Source organism: Aquarana catesbeiana, linkage group LG11 (assembly GCF_042186555.1).
Source record: "Aquarana catesbeiana isolate 2022-GZ linkage group LG11, ASM4218655v1, whole genome shotgun sequence".
Lineage (NCBI taxonomy): Eukaryota > Metazoa > Chordata > Amphibia > Anura > Ranidae > Aquarana > Aquarana catesbeiana.
The window spans coordinates 4,351,108-4,366,324 of NC_133334.1; the positions used below are offsets into that span (position 1 = coordinate 4,351,108).

The 15,217-nt window shown below is 46.2% G+C and overlaps 1 protein-coding gene across 5 annotated transcripts in view; it reads left to right on the plus strand.

Annotated features, from left to right (window-relative positions):
• Positions 1-15,217, plus strand: part of SOX6 (SRY-box transcription factor 6) — a 507,467-nt gene that overhangs the window by 291,198 nt on the left and 201,052 nt on the right. For all 5 annotated transcript variants that reach the window (XM_073603957.1, XM_073603956.1, XM_073603959.1 and 2 more), the window contains one exon: positions 887-976. In XM_073603957.1, the coding sequence (XP_073460058.1) occupies positions 887-976 (90 nt within the window). The remainder of the gene's footprint in view (positions 1-886; positions 977-15,217) is intronic.

A 15,217-nucleotide genomic window follows, 5' to 3' on the forward strand; every position in this document is an offset into this window, starting at 1 on the left:
ACCGATGCGAATTTTGCCTGCTGGATTGGGGTCGTCTCGGTGAGCCGTAGACATGACCTAATGCTCGGTGATTGCTTGGTGATTACCTGGGCTGTTTCCAGAGAATGTGACTTTATCCCCCGGACTTAGGGAAGGGAAACCTGCTCGGCGGATAATGAGCCGTAGGACTGAAACCACTACATGTGTCGGCTGCAATCTAAAGCCACGGCGGCCGTCCTGTGTTCACTAACTAGCCGGCCTCTTGAGTCCCGCTACAGCGGAATTGGCTTGGACCTTTGATTGGAGCCAAATCTTTCTTTGTGTATGCCAAACAATAACATTTGTGTTCTGAGTAGCAAAGCATGGGTTCATTACTGCATCTAGAAAGGTTAGGCAAGGGATCGTTCTTCTGTAAGTGAGGTTGTCACCACGCATCACGACGTGTAACTGGAGATTTGCATTAATCTTGGGGGCTTGTCCGGGATGACATCTGATTGGTCAGTCCTGGAGAGATTAGCCCGTAATGCACATCGGGAATGGCAGAGCTCTTAGCCATGGCTCCTTTGGCTTCCATTCAGTTTTGCGCTGTTTTCTCTGTGGAAACGAATAAACAAGGTTTCCCATCAGCGCGGTGGTTGGGTTACTCTACATAAATGATGTTTTTGTTTAATACCTTTTCTACATGACTAGAGGGAAAAACCAAGTTATGAGGCTGAAATCTGAGCGGTGACCAAGGAAAGTTGGACAGCCTGGTGTTTTCCCGGAATTTCGGCTTTGGGTAAAGGGATGCGCTCCTCTCCTGTCTCTTTTTCCTATTTTTGTATTTGTTTTTTGAGTTTTACATAACAGACGAGTGAAATGTGCGATTACACTTTTTTTTAATAAAGTTTTTTTTTTTTTTTCTCAGATTCTTCCTGCATGGAGAAACTTCTTTCTAAAGACTGGAAAGAGAAAATGGAACGACTAAACACAAGTGAACTACTAGGGGAGATTAAAGGTAGAGTCCCTCTCACAATTATCAACGCGTTTCAGTCTTTTCAGGAAATTTTGATTTTTGTCATTTTATCCCGTATGTCTGGGGGGGAGTGAGGGGGTCACCCATGTCTGGGGGATGTAAGGGGTCACCCGTGTCTGGGAGGAGTGAGGGGTCACCCATGTCTGGGAGGAGTGAGGGGGTCACCCATGTCTGGGAGGAGTGAGGGGGTCACCCATGTCTGGGGGAAGTAAGGGGTCACCCATGTCTGGGGGGAGTGAGGGGGTCACCCATGTCTGGGGGGTGTAAGGGGTCACCCATGTCTGGGGGATGTAAGGGGTCACCCGTGTCTGGGAGGAGTGAGGGGTCACCCATGTCTGGGAGGAGTGAGGGGGTCACCCATGTCTGGGAGGAGTGAGGGGGTCACCCATGTCTGGGGGAAGTAAGGGGTCACCCATGTCTGGAGGGAGTAAGGGGTCACCCATGTCTGGGGGGAGTGAGGGGGTCACCCATGTCTGGGGGGTGTAAGGGGTCACTCATGTCTGGGGGAAGTAAGGGGTCACCCATGTCTGGAGGGAGTAAGGGGTCACCCATGTCTGGGGGGAGTGAGGGGGTCATCCATGTCTGGGGGGAGTGAGGGGGTCATCCATGTCAGTGGGGAGTGAGGGGGTCACCTATGTCTGGGGGAGTGAGGGGGTCACCCATGTCTGGGAGGAGTAAGGGGTCACCCATGTCTGGGAGGAGTAAGGGGTCACCCATGTCTGGGAGGATTAAGGGGTCACCCATGTCTGGGTGGAGTAAGGGGTCACCCATATCCAGGAGGAGGTTCTCATGTCTTTATGACTAGCATTCATTTTATGTTCCTGGTATTGTGTCCCGACATCTCTCCACTCAGATAATTTGCAGCGATGTGGGGAATGTAGAGCAGGTGTGATGTTCTGCAGGGCTGTGGAAGTACATTGCACCCATTCACCAGGTAATAGAATGGGGGAGGGGAGCAGTAGAATGAAGGGCGCCCCCTCTTGGCAGGTATTACATCATCTTTTGGGTCTCGATGTTTCTGGTCCTCACAATTCCCTCTTTGGACTTTAGATATAATAAGTTATTGATAATTGGTTTTACTGATGAATAATTTGATAAAAGTCATTCCCTCCAGAGCCGGCCGTGTCAGTGTTTTGTGGCGTTCTTTATTGGGGTATAAAAGTACAAAAATTGGTAATTAAAGCCAGACTGCGGGAAAAAGTTTTATTCAAGTTTTGGAATAGTTAGGAAAAGCTTGAACCCCCGACTAACATTTTATCGTTATCTGCATGTATACTTATCAACACCTCAGTCCCAGCCCCCAGGAGACAGTTATGCCCACCCCACAGTCTGCTTTAGGCACGCCTACTGACTAGTTGGTCCCGCCCAATTTACGGCCATTTACTGCAGTGACCCACCCAGACCCGACTTCTAATTATGCAGGGAACACCCACTTGCAGCCCCCAGTCACTGTAATATTGGTTGTCTGAGCATGTGCAGTAACTCAAATGAGAGTGACACTGTAAACCCAGGACATTGCCCAGGGCACAGCATTGCCAGGACTGAGGTCTGAGAACAGGGACTACCCCAGCCAATCCGGGACATGGCGCAGGACACAGCATCATCAGGACTGAGGTCTGAGAACAGGGACTATCTCAGCCATTCCGGGACATGGCCCAGGGCACGGCATTGCCAGGACTGAGGTCTGAGAACAGAGCCTACCCCAGCCAATCTGGGACATGGCCCAGGACACAGCATCATCAGGACTCAGGTCCTAGAAACGGGATTATCCCAGCCAATCCGGGACATGGCCCAGGACACAGCATCATCAGGACTAAGGTCTGAGCTTAGGGACTATCCCAGCCAATCCAGGACATGGCCCAGGACACAGCATCATCAGAACTAAGGTCTGAGCTTAGGGACTATCCCAGCCAATCCAGGACATGGCCCAGGACACAGCATTATCAGGACTAAGGTCTCAGATACGGGGAATAACCCAGCCAATCTGGGACATGGCCGAGGACACAGCATAATCAGGACTGAGATCTGAGATCAAGGACTATCCCAGCCAATCCGGGACATGGCCCAGGACACAGCATCATCAGGACTGAGGTCAGAGACATGGGACTAAAACTACGTAGAGAGTTCTTTACTGTAAGAGCGGCAAGGATGTGGAATTCCCTTCCACAGGCGGTGGTCTCAGCGGGGAGCATTGATAGCTTCAAGAAACTATTAGATAATCACCTGAATGACCGCAATATACAGGGATATGTAATGTAATACTGACATATAATCACACACATAGGTTGGACTTGATGGACTTGTGTCTTTTTTCAACCTCACCTACTATGTAACTATGTGACTATCCCAGACAATCCAGGACATGGCCCAGGACACAGCATCATCAGGACTGAGGTCCGAGATGCGGTCCTGTCCCAGACAATCTGGGACATTTGGCATCTATTCTCTGCCCTAGTTTTGGGAAATGTCTCCTCGTTTAGATAGAACAGGAAATGAGGAACCCAGACAATACAGAAAGGCTTAGAAGCTCTTGAAGGATCGTGATACTGTCTGTGACCCCACTGGGGAGGTTTGCTCTTATTTCCTGTACAGGTGACCGAACAGGAAGTGAGAACAAATGGCCACTATGGAGTCGCAGACAGCATTTTCAAATACCTGACATAGATAATACTGAACTATTCAATTCACACCAAAAAGAGCATATGGTGGTCGGTGCAGAGCCAAGTCCCCCCCCCCCCATCCATTAAACAATTATTAATACACACTAAATGTCACCCCAATAAGTCTGCCCGAGACTCCGGCTGCTGATAGGAGGAAAGAGAACACATATGCTATACACTATACACGCATATGGGGGGCCTCTGGATGGACCTGTGACTCTATTCAGCTCCATGTAATTCTGTAACTATAGAACTGGCTGTGACTATGGAACTATCTGTAACTTTATGTAACAATATAACTTTATGTAACAATATAACTTTATGTAACAATATAACTTTATGTAACAATATGTAACTATGTAAATAGTGATTGGTTGCTGTGTTCCGCCAGCACAGGAGATGAAGTGACTCTGATTTACTGAAGCAGTAGATAAAATTCACTTTCAAAGAGGTGAAACCATCCAATCATCTGCAAGGAAAAAAAAAGAGAAATTTTGCGCTCACCTGATTGGACGATTGAAGTGACACAACTTCACCACATTCACTAAGATCATTTCAAAATGCCGTTCACAAAGTGAAAATATCCTTCGAGGTTTAGTTCACACCTTGAGGTGCGTCTGCGAACGCTCACGTTTTTTGTGCGTCCCAAATGATCCCACGCGCCACATTTCAGAGCCACCCTATTTATTTAAATGAGCTGCCCTATGCACATGAAGCGCTCAAAAAAAGGTGGCGGCATGATTCTTAAAATTGTTCCGCACCATGGTATTGCGTTTTGGCCGGCATAAATGCGCATGCATTTTTTTTTTTTGATGGGGCGTCATTGAGAACACCCGTGTGCGTTACAAAGGGCAGTGGATTTTTGTGTGGTGCAAGAAAAAGCGCACTTTTGCCACGCCTGGTGTAAACAAGCCCTGAATGTGAATCCCAATGAATCCCCACCATGGGGGAACCCCTGGGGATGATGTCACAATGCAGGTCACATGATTTCCTCAAGAGGGGAATCCCCGGAGTTCCCCAGTTTACTACAGAGGCCTGCTGGGGGGGGGGGGGGTTAGCTCTGTGCCTGTACAGGACATCCTGTGATTGGTGGCATTGCTGATCCCGTCGCCCAATGTGGCGGTTTTCTGGCAGTCCTAGTTCATGGGAGCCAATGGAAGGTTGGGGGGATTAGGATTAGGTGGTTAGGTTGGAATGATCATTTTATTATTGGGTGTGATAAATTTCAGGACTTCCAGAATCATTGAACATCAATCTCCTATTATTTAGTTGGATCAGGACGGAGGGGTTATCTGCGTATGGATACCTATAGAGCCTGCGCATGTCTTATGTACAGGGCAGGAAATTGATACCGCCGTGCAGGCCTCACGTCCCGCCATGTGTTCTGGAGACATTTCCACCTCCCTCCAAAACGTAAACCCCAGCTTGGAAATTCTGGGTGGAGTTGGCCCCGCGAATGGGGTGTGCGGAAATGGGAACGTTCGGCTCCGGTTTGTGCTTAATCAGCAGAATCCGGCGCAGGGCATCCGTGGACACGATTCTTCACCCCCCCCCGCCACGTGATATCTCAATGTTCTCCATTGTTCCACAAAAAGCCGATATTTCCATCAAGGGCCCCGAAACCCCAGCTGGGGCTCCGAGTCACAGCGCCACTTTCTGGGACGAGCGAATGCGCTGATTGATGCGCGGAGGGAAATTGTCTTTTTCGGAGACTGTACGAAGGCCTTTGACTCTCGTGCAGCTGGCGATGCCGCACTCCGGCTTAAAGAGGGTTTTGTACTGGAAATTAGCATGCAAATTAGCTGCAGCTGTAATTAGCATAAAAAATAATGTCGTTATCTTCAGTATTGTTGATGATTTCCGTCTGTCATACGAGCACTCCGGCATGCAAATCCTGCTGACAGCCATGATAGTCACTTCTGTATTCCTTATTAATATCGCATGAGCGCCGAGGGGCACCGCCCGCCCCTTCCACCAGTATATAGAGAGAGATATACCATATCTATATCATGTATATATATCATGTATATCTATATCATATCTGTCTATATCTACTGTATATAATCACTTCTGTATTCCTTATTAATATCGCATGAGCGCCGAGGGGCACCGCCCGCCCCTTCTACCAGTATATAGAGAGATATATACCATATCTATATCATATCTGTATATATCTATATTATATCTGTCTATATCATGTATATATATCATGTATATCTATATCTATATCATATCTGTCTATATCTACTGTATATAATCACTTCTGTATTCCTTATTAATATCGCATGAGCGCCGAGGGGCACCGCCCGCCCCTTCCACCAGTATATAGAGAGATATATATACCATATCTATATCATATCTGTATATATCATGTATATATCTATATATATATCTATATCATATCCGTCTATATCATATCTGTATATATCTGTATATATCTATATCATATCATATCTATATCATATCCGTCTATATCTATATCATATCTGTAGATATCTATATCATATCTGTCTATATTATGTATATATATCATGTATATATCTATATCATGTCTGTCTATATCTATATCATATCTGTATATATCATATCTGTCTATATCTATATCATATATATATATCTATATCATATCTGTCTATATCTACTGTATATCATAATCACTTCTGTATTCCTTATTAATATCACATGAGCGGGGTGGGGTACCGCCCACTCCTACAGCTGGAATATATATAAATCTTTATCATATCTACTGCCTCCTCCTACTGCCGGAATATAGAGATATATACTGTATCTTATCTATCCATCTATGTATAGCATGCCTTATCTATATCTATAGCTATATCTACTGAATATCATATCCATGTCATATCATATAGTCACTTCTGTATTCCTTATTTAATGGCATGAGTACCTGCTACCAGAATATATATATCTATATCATATCCCATATGTATACATTATATCTTCCACCCACTACTACTGCTAGAATAAACACTAGATTACCAAAAGTATTGGGACGCCTGCCTTTACATGAACTTTAATGGCGTCCCAGTCTTAGTCCGTAGGGTTCGATATTGAGCTGGCCCTCCCAAGGTGTTCTATGGGGTTTCAGGTCAGGACTCTGTTCAGGCCAGTCAAGTTCCTCCACCCCAAACTGCTCATCCACACCATATTTGCCAGAAGTATTGGGCCACCCCTTCAAATCATTTGGTGGAGGGAGGATTATGGTGTGGGGTTGTTTTTTAGGGGTTGGTCCCCATAGTTCCAGTGAAGGGAACTCTTAAGGCGTCAGCATACCAAGACATTTTGGACAATTTCATGCTCCCAACTTTGTGGGAACAGTTTGGGGATGGCCCCTTCCTGTTCCAACATGACTGCATACCAGACTGCAAGAGCCAGGCCTTCTTGTCCAACATCAGTTGCCTGACCTCACAAAGGCTCTTCTGGAAGAATGGTCAATCATTCCCATAGACACCCTCCTAAACCTTGTGGACGGCCTTCCAGAAGAATTGAAGCTGTTATAGCTGCAAAGGGCGGAGCCAACTCAATATTGAACCCTCCGGACTAAGACTGGGATGTCATTAAAGTTCATGTAAAGGCAAGCGTCCCAATACTTTTGGTAATATAATCTATCTATCTATCTATCTATCTATCTATCTATCTATCTATCTATCTATCTATCTATCTATCTATCTATCTATCTATCTATCTATCTATCTATCTATCTATCTATCCTTCATTGGGTCATGGTGAGTAGTTGTAGAAATTGGGATTGTTCTGGAATCTCTTACTCAGATTTTCATGATCGTTTTTAGTTATTGATTTTTCTGTGTATATTGGAATAGAATGACAGGAAGTGCTGAGAGATTTGTGATATCAGAAACTTGGATGATATTTTCTTGTTTCAAAATGTTGCTATTTTGTACACCGGATAGTAAAATGTATCAGAACTTTATAGTATCACAGTGAATATACTATATTAGGACATGTTATATCTTTATATTAGGACACGTTATATCTTTATATTAGGACACGTTATATCTCTAGATCTTTATATTAGAACACGTTATATCTTTATATTAGGACACGTTATATCTTTATATTAGAACATGTTATATCTTTATATCTTTATATTAGAACATGTTATATCTCTATATTAGGACGGCACACGTTGACCTGAAATAGGTTTTTATTTTTTTCCGTTTCCCGTGGAATTCGCTCGGATCGCAGCAGACGGATTCTGCAGATTTCAGTTTAATGAGGAACAAGAACAACATCAGTAAAATCCTTTCCGGTGGTGCAGAGCCGCGGAGGAACTGTGCCGCCATTGTGTCGCTGTGTGACTGGCGGTCTGTCCGTGCGTTGCTCCACCCTCTCACCCCAAATTCCAACACTGCTTAAAGGGACACTCCTTCTGAAACAGGCCTTGCCCTGAGAAGTGCCATGCAGCCATCACTGGAGAGAGCATGTAGTCAGAAAGTGTCTGCAAAGAGATTGCAGGTGATCAGCAGCACTGAGATGGGAGAAAGGGAGAAAAAAAAGGGAAATGGTATATATATATTAAGAATGAAAACTGTTTATTTTACACAGAGCAACGTCATCCAGTTGGGGTTGACTTCTACTTTTAATAGTTCATGCTCCATGTGACCCTTTCCGACACCCTTTTATAACAGATCGTTTTCTAAAAAAATGAAGATGGTGGACCCACGACCTCAACCTCATCCAATAAGATCTCGGCGATCCCCGGCCACCCGGCTGCCATTGTCGGGACTGAGATGATGAGGTGTTCATCTAATGGCGACATCTGCGTTGCTCCTTTTGATTTGTGTGGAGACGCGCCAGCGTTATGTATAGATTATCACATTCCCAGCAGGAGTGAGATGTGGGGGGGATGGTGCTGTCTCCTCTGATGTATAGAGCTGTCATTCATATATTATATCTCAGCACTGTCTCCTATATCTCACTTCTATATACATCACTGCCAGATGTCACTCAACCAAACTCCATCGTCCTCCTTCTGTTTTATGGTGACCATAGATGAGGGGCAGAAGATCCAACTTCTACAGAATAACAGTGAGGTCCCCTATATATGTAAAAGTATGTGACCCCAATACAAATGAGTTCAGGGGTCTCCAGTGAAGGGTTCTGGTAATCCTCCATCATACAAAGACATTGTAGACAATTGTGCACTCCTACCTTGTAACAGTTTGATGAAGACCCTTTTCCGTTCCACCATCATTGTGCCCCCCCCCCCCCCCCCCCCCGTGTACAAAGCCAGCTCCATAAAGACATGGTGTGACCAGTTTGGTGTGGAGGAGCTCCAGTCTCCTGCACAGAGCCCTCACCTCAACCCTACTTTTGAAGACCTTTGGTATAAGGTCATCTCATCCAACATGAGTACATGTCCTCGACTTTACTGAACACCTTTGGGATGAGTTGGAACACTGATGGTGAGTCAGGTTTTTTTCTGGTACCCAATGTGAGGCCCCAACATACGAGTCAGGTCTTCTCATCCAGCATCAGTACCTGAAAAGGGTACACATTCTCACAGACACCCTCCAAAATCTTGTGCTAAGTCTTCCCAGAAGAGTGGAGGGTGTTATAGCCACAAAGGGGACAACTTCATAATAATGACCACTTGGTCAACTCTATAACAATGGCCATGGGGTAAAGCAATTCCATATTCATGACCATGAGGTCAGAGGTCAACTTACTATTATAGACCATGGCAATCTGAACTTCAAATGGGGGAGGGGGGATCAGCTCCATATTAATGGCCATAGGGTAGAGAAACTCCATATTATTGACCACGGGGGGTGGGGAACAACTCAATGATAATGGCAAGTGGAGCAGGGTAACTCTATATTAATGGCCACGGGGCTGGGGAACAATTCAGAAATCTTGGCTATGGGAGCAGGGTAACTCCATATTAATAGCAAAAGTGGGATGGTTACTCCAAATGAATGGCCCTGGGAGTGTGGGTAACTCAATAATTATGACCATGGGGTAGAACAGCTCCATATTAAAGACCGTGGTTATAGGGAACAACTACATAATAATGGCTATGGGTGAGACAACTCCATATTAATGATGGGGGTAACAGTTCCATATTAATGGCTATGGCCTGGGGGAAACAACTCAATAATGGACACGAGAGCAGGGTAACTCCATAATAATGGCCACAGTGGTAGAACAACTCCTTATTAATGACCTTGGATGGAGCAACTCTATATTATTGGCTAGAGTGTGGGGTAACTCCAATATTAATGACCATGGAGGTGAGGCAGCTCCATATTAATGGCTATGGGGGAGGTTGAATCAACTCCATATTAATGGCCATGGGGGGACATCTCCATATTAATGGCCATGGGGGGGCATCTCCATATTAATGGCCATGGTTTTGGAATGGGAAGTCCAACAAGCTCATAAGCGGTAGGTGTGATGGTGAAAGGTTCACAAACTTACCAGAATGACCATATAGCATACAATATATATGCACACTTGGGGTGCAGTGTACGTGTTTATGGGCCATGTGGGGACCCTCTGGCCGATCTCCGGGTGGGACAGTAGTGATCAGATAGGATGGTTGGCCTGCAGAGGTCGCAGTGTGTCCACAGATGTGCAATCGTCTCCCGATCCACCCATCATCGGCAGGAATATCTGATTTACAGCTGGTTACCCCGATTAGATCCCCCCTCCCCCCCAGAGGTGTCCCGGAAAGAATGTCCCCAGCAGATTATATCCCCACTTTGTATTGTTTCATCTCAGGAAGGTTCCAGTTCGAAATCTTTTCTCTCATTAATGAAACAATGTTACAAAAACTTTCCTCTTTTTATTTCTATATTTATTTGTTCTTCCTCTGCGGACGATGGCGGGAACGACGCAGTTTGAGCGGCGGTGGAAAATGTTGGAATTTTGGTTTCTCCGGATTTCGGTGCTGCGTTGGCCGTTCTCACGCCTGGCGGTTTGAGCCGTGTGATGGCCGCAGTGAATTTTTGTCTCTGAGGAGCAGAAAACTATCGTCTATTCATTTTTAAAATTTTATTACTCAAATCAAAAAAGTAATTAAACGTAACGGCAAAAAAAAAAATCGAAGGGACCAAAAAACGTTAATAAAACAGAGAGAAGTCATTATCGGGGGAAGGGCGCTCCTGGGATTTGTCGTATTTAAGGTTTTAGGAGCGGGTGGTATATACTGTATATAGATTTTATCAGATTTGATCATCGCCATCTTCGCAGCAATCGATAAATAATAAGAAATGACATCAGGGTGTAACGCAGTGACCGCCTCTCCAGCGCCATGCCGCGCCCCCATCTATGGACGGTCACGGTGTTATGGGTGCCGCGTTTGGACGCTCTGTTGCGGCAGATACTAGAACAAGGCTGGTTATTATAGAGACAGACGGGGTGGGGGAGGGGGTGATACCTCCATATGATCTCTGTGTCACCGCTAATAGTACAATTATCACGTTGTCACATCTCAGCCAATGTCGCAGAATCGCTCCGCCGCACACAACAGAATGGATATCATTACAGGCAACACCCCCAACCTCCTGTGACCTCAGCTGCGCCATTTGCTCATGGAGTCCAGAAGAACCGACTCTCTGCGAGGGGCACCCCTTTATTTTATATGAATTGTGATCCCCCCTCGGACCAGGTGGCTCGTCGAATTGTTAATGTATACAAGGGGTGTCCAAACTACGGCCCATGGGCCACATTCGGCCCACAACTATGGTCATATCCTCAATGGGCACTAATTGGGGTTTTAATGTCAGCAGAGGCTGAGTGTGGTCCCCATTTCTGATGTATTGGGGGAAGGAGACCCTGATATAAAGGGGGACTTTGATGGGGATGTTGATTTAAGGAGGGGGGGGGGTGCTTGGATGGGGATCCTGATGTAAGGGGAACTCCTAAGGCAGACTGAGGTAAGGGAGGCTGAGTGTGGCCACCATTTCTGATGTATTGGGGATGGGGATCCTGATGTAAAGGGGGACTCTGATGGGGATCCTGATGAAAAGAGGGGCTCTGATGGGGATCCTGATGTATTGGGGGGACTCAGATGGAGACCCTGATATAAAGGGGGACTCTGATGGGGATCCTGATATAAAGGGGGACTCTGATGGGGATCCTGATATAAAGGGGGACTCTGATGGGGATCCTGATATAAAGGGGGACTCTGATGGGGATCCTGATATAAAGGGGGACTCTGGTGGGAATGCTGATATAAAGGGGGACTCTGGTGGGGATGCTGATGCAAAGGGGGACTCTGATGGGAACCTTCATGTAGAGGGGGGCTTGGATGGGGACCCTGATGTAAGGGGGGACTCTGATGAAGTCCTTAATGTAAGCCGAGGCTTGGATGGGGACCCTAATGCAAAGGGGACTCTAATTTATGGCAGGACCCTGATGAGGACCCTGATATATGGGGGGGGGGGGGGACTCTGATGGGGGTCCTTGATGTAAAGGGGGCTTGAATGGGGACCCTGATGTAAGGGAGACTCTGATTTAAGGTGGGACTCTAATGGGGACCTTGATGTAGGGAGAGGGCTTGGATGAAGACCCTGATGCAAGGCTGAGACAGACTCTGATGTTAAGTGGGGCTCTGATGGGGGATTCTAATGTAAAGGGGACTCTGACAGAGACCCAGATATAAGGGGGACCCTAAAATGTCTCATCAGTCGTAATGCCGGGTTAAATTTTGATTTTGTTATTTATATTTATATATATATATATATATATATATATATATATTATTATTATTATTATTATTATTATTATTATTATTCAGGATTTATATAGCGCCAACAGTTTACGCAGCGCTTTACAATATATACACACACACAGCAAATCTACAGTATATGCAACCATCCAATGTATAGAAGCGCGCTGTGTACATCGTATTAACCGCACCATTTTTATCGTATTATACGGCGGCGTGTTTGTCGCATTATACATCTCAGACGGTGAAGGTCGGGATGTGTTATTGCGACGTCGGCTCATTTCCCAGGAAATCTGTTAGACCGCCGACTGCAGCCTATCACATATCGGTGATCCGTGTGCGCGGTTCGTTCCCAGCGGGCCTGGTGATATCACGCGATGTGTCGCACCGTGCGCACTTTCCTCCGTGTCGCCTTCTGTTTACTTTTACACCTCCGATGGGCTGGCAACGCATGTAGAATCCTCAGCCTCCATGCTGGTCCCCGGATCCTCCGCATCCCATTGGGATTTCCGGCGTTATGGAATCCATCCTTCCCTCCGTCTCTATAGAAAATCGCTGGAGGCCAGTATGACGCCTGCGAGGGTTTGGAACATCGCCGTTTTTTAAATTTTTTTTTTTTATGTCCGATATCAATTCCGACCGCATATTTCTAAAGCTTCTCAACAAAGGTGACAATGACCCAGAAAAGTCGTCTTTGTGGACGGATGTCTTCAATTTACGAAGACTTTTGTGATTTTTGTATTTGGCGTCTGACGCGCGGCATGTATTTGTATTTCCTTTTCTTTTTTTTTTTTTTTTTAAAAGAATTATCCCCCCCCCCCCCCGGCTTCCCGGATGAGAAGAGCTGATTCCTCCTCTCATAATTCGAGTCTTCTGAACATTTGTTTAAGCAGACTTCTATCACAACAGGTGCACAATTATTTTATGAGTTCAATATGATCCGCCACCCAAATTAGCCGGGCCAAGACGCGGCTCGTCTGATTAAATAATCAGCGCTGATACTTAACATTCCTGCAGGAATCAAGAGCAGGTTAAGATGCCTCCTCACCGCCTCTTCCACTCTGTGCAAACTGATTGTTCTTCTGCCAGCTGAACGTATATATTTATGTGTTCCCTGCCATCGCGGCCATTAAATCCTGGAGATCTTTAATCACTCAGGAGTATGAGATTAACTGTTTCTTGTCAATTGCCAACTGTCAATGCCTTGATGTAATTGTGTCCCAAATAATTTGCCTACAAGGCGCTAACCCCATGATAGTCAGAAAAGGAAAAACCTCTGCTGACACCATCCAACGGCCACTGGCTCCTTCCAAACCGCTATTGGCGCTATCCAACCGCCACTGGCTCCATCCGTCCTTTACTGGCTCCATCCAGCTGCCACTGGCTCCTTCTAAATCGCTATTGGCTCCATCCGTCCTTTACTGGCTCCATCCAGCTGCCACTGGCTGCATCCAACTTGTACATACTTCCTCCAACCTCAACTGGCTCCATCCTACTGCTGCTGGCACCAGCCAACTGCCATTTGCTCCTTTCATCTGCCAACAGTAATCCTATACTACCACCATTAACTCTATCTAATTGCCACTGGTTCTTTCCAATCTCTATTGACACTATCAAACCACCACTGGCTCCATCCGCCCAGCACTGACTCCATCCAAGCTCCACCAGCTCCATCCAACAGCCACTGGCTGCATGCAGCTTCTACGTGCTTCATCTAAACTCTACTGGTTCCATCCTACTGCTGCTGACAACCGCCAACCACCCTTTGGTCCTTTCTTCTGCCATCAGTGAACTTATACTACCACCCTTAGCTCCATCTAACTGCCACTGGCTCCTTCGAATCTCTACTGGCACTATCCTACCACCACTGTCTCCATCCACTCACCACTGTCTCCATCCATCCTTTACTGGCTCCATCCAACCTCTTTTGGCTCCATCTAACATCCAGCAGTGATCCTATACTACCACCATTAACTCTAACTAATTGCCACTGGTTCAGTTCTTTCCAATCTCTACTGACACTATCCAACCACCACTGACTCCATCCAACCTCCACAAGCTCCTCCAACAGCCACTGGCTGCATCCAACTTTTACATGCTTCATCCAACCTTTACTGGTTCCATCCTACTGCTGCTGGCACCAACCAACTGCCTTTTGTTCCCTTCATCCTCCACCAGTTAAATTATTCTATCACCATTAGCTCAATTTAAACTGCCACTGGATTCTTTCAGTCTGTGCTGACTCCATCCACCCATCAATTACTCAATCCAGGGTTCCATCCACCCACCACTGGCTCCAATGAACCTTTACTGGTTCCATCCAACTGCCACTGGTTGCATCCAACTTCTGCATGCTTCATCCAATCTCTATTGGCTCCTTCCAACCTCTGCTGGCAATGCCATAGGCTCTATCCACCCACCACTGGATTCAAACCAAACTTCAGTGGCTCTATCAAACCACTGATGCCTCTTTCCAGCCTTTGCTGGCTCTATCCAACCACCATTGGCCCCAGTCAACTTTTACTAACTCCATTCACCCTTTACTGACTCCATCCACTCACCACTGGCTCCATCCAACCTTTGCTGGCTCTATCCAGCCACCACTGGCTCTATCCAACCACCATTGGCCCCAGTCAACTTTTACTAACTCCATCCACTCACCACTGGCTCCATGCAACCTTCAATGGCTCTGACCAACCACCACTGGCTCTATCCAACCACCACAGGCTCCTTACTACCACCACTGCCTCTATCCACCCACAATGGCTCCAACCAATCTTTACTCGCTCCATCCATTTACCACTGACACCATCCAACCTCCACTGGTACCAGCCAACCAACAGTGGC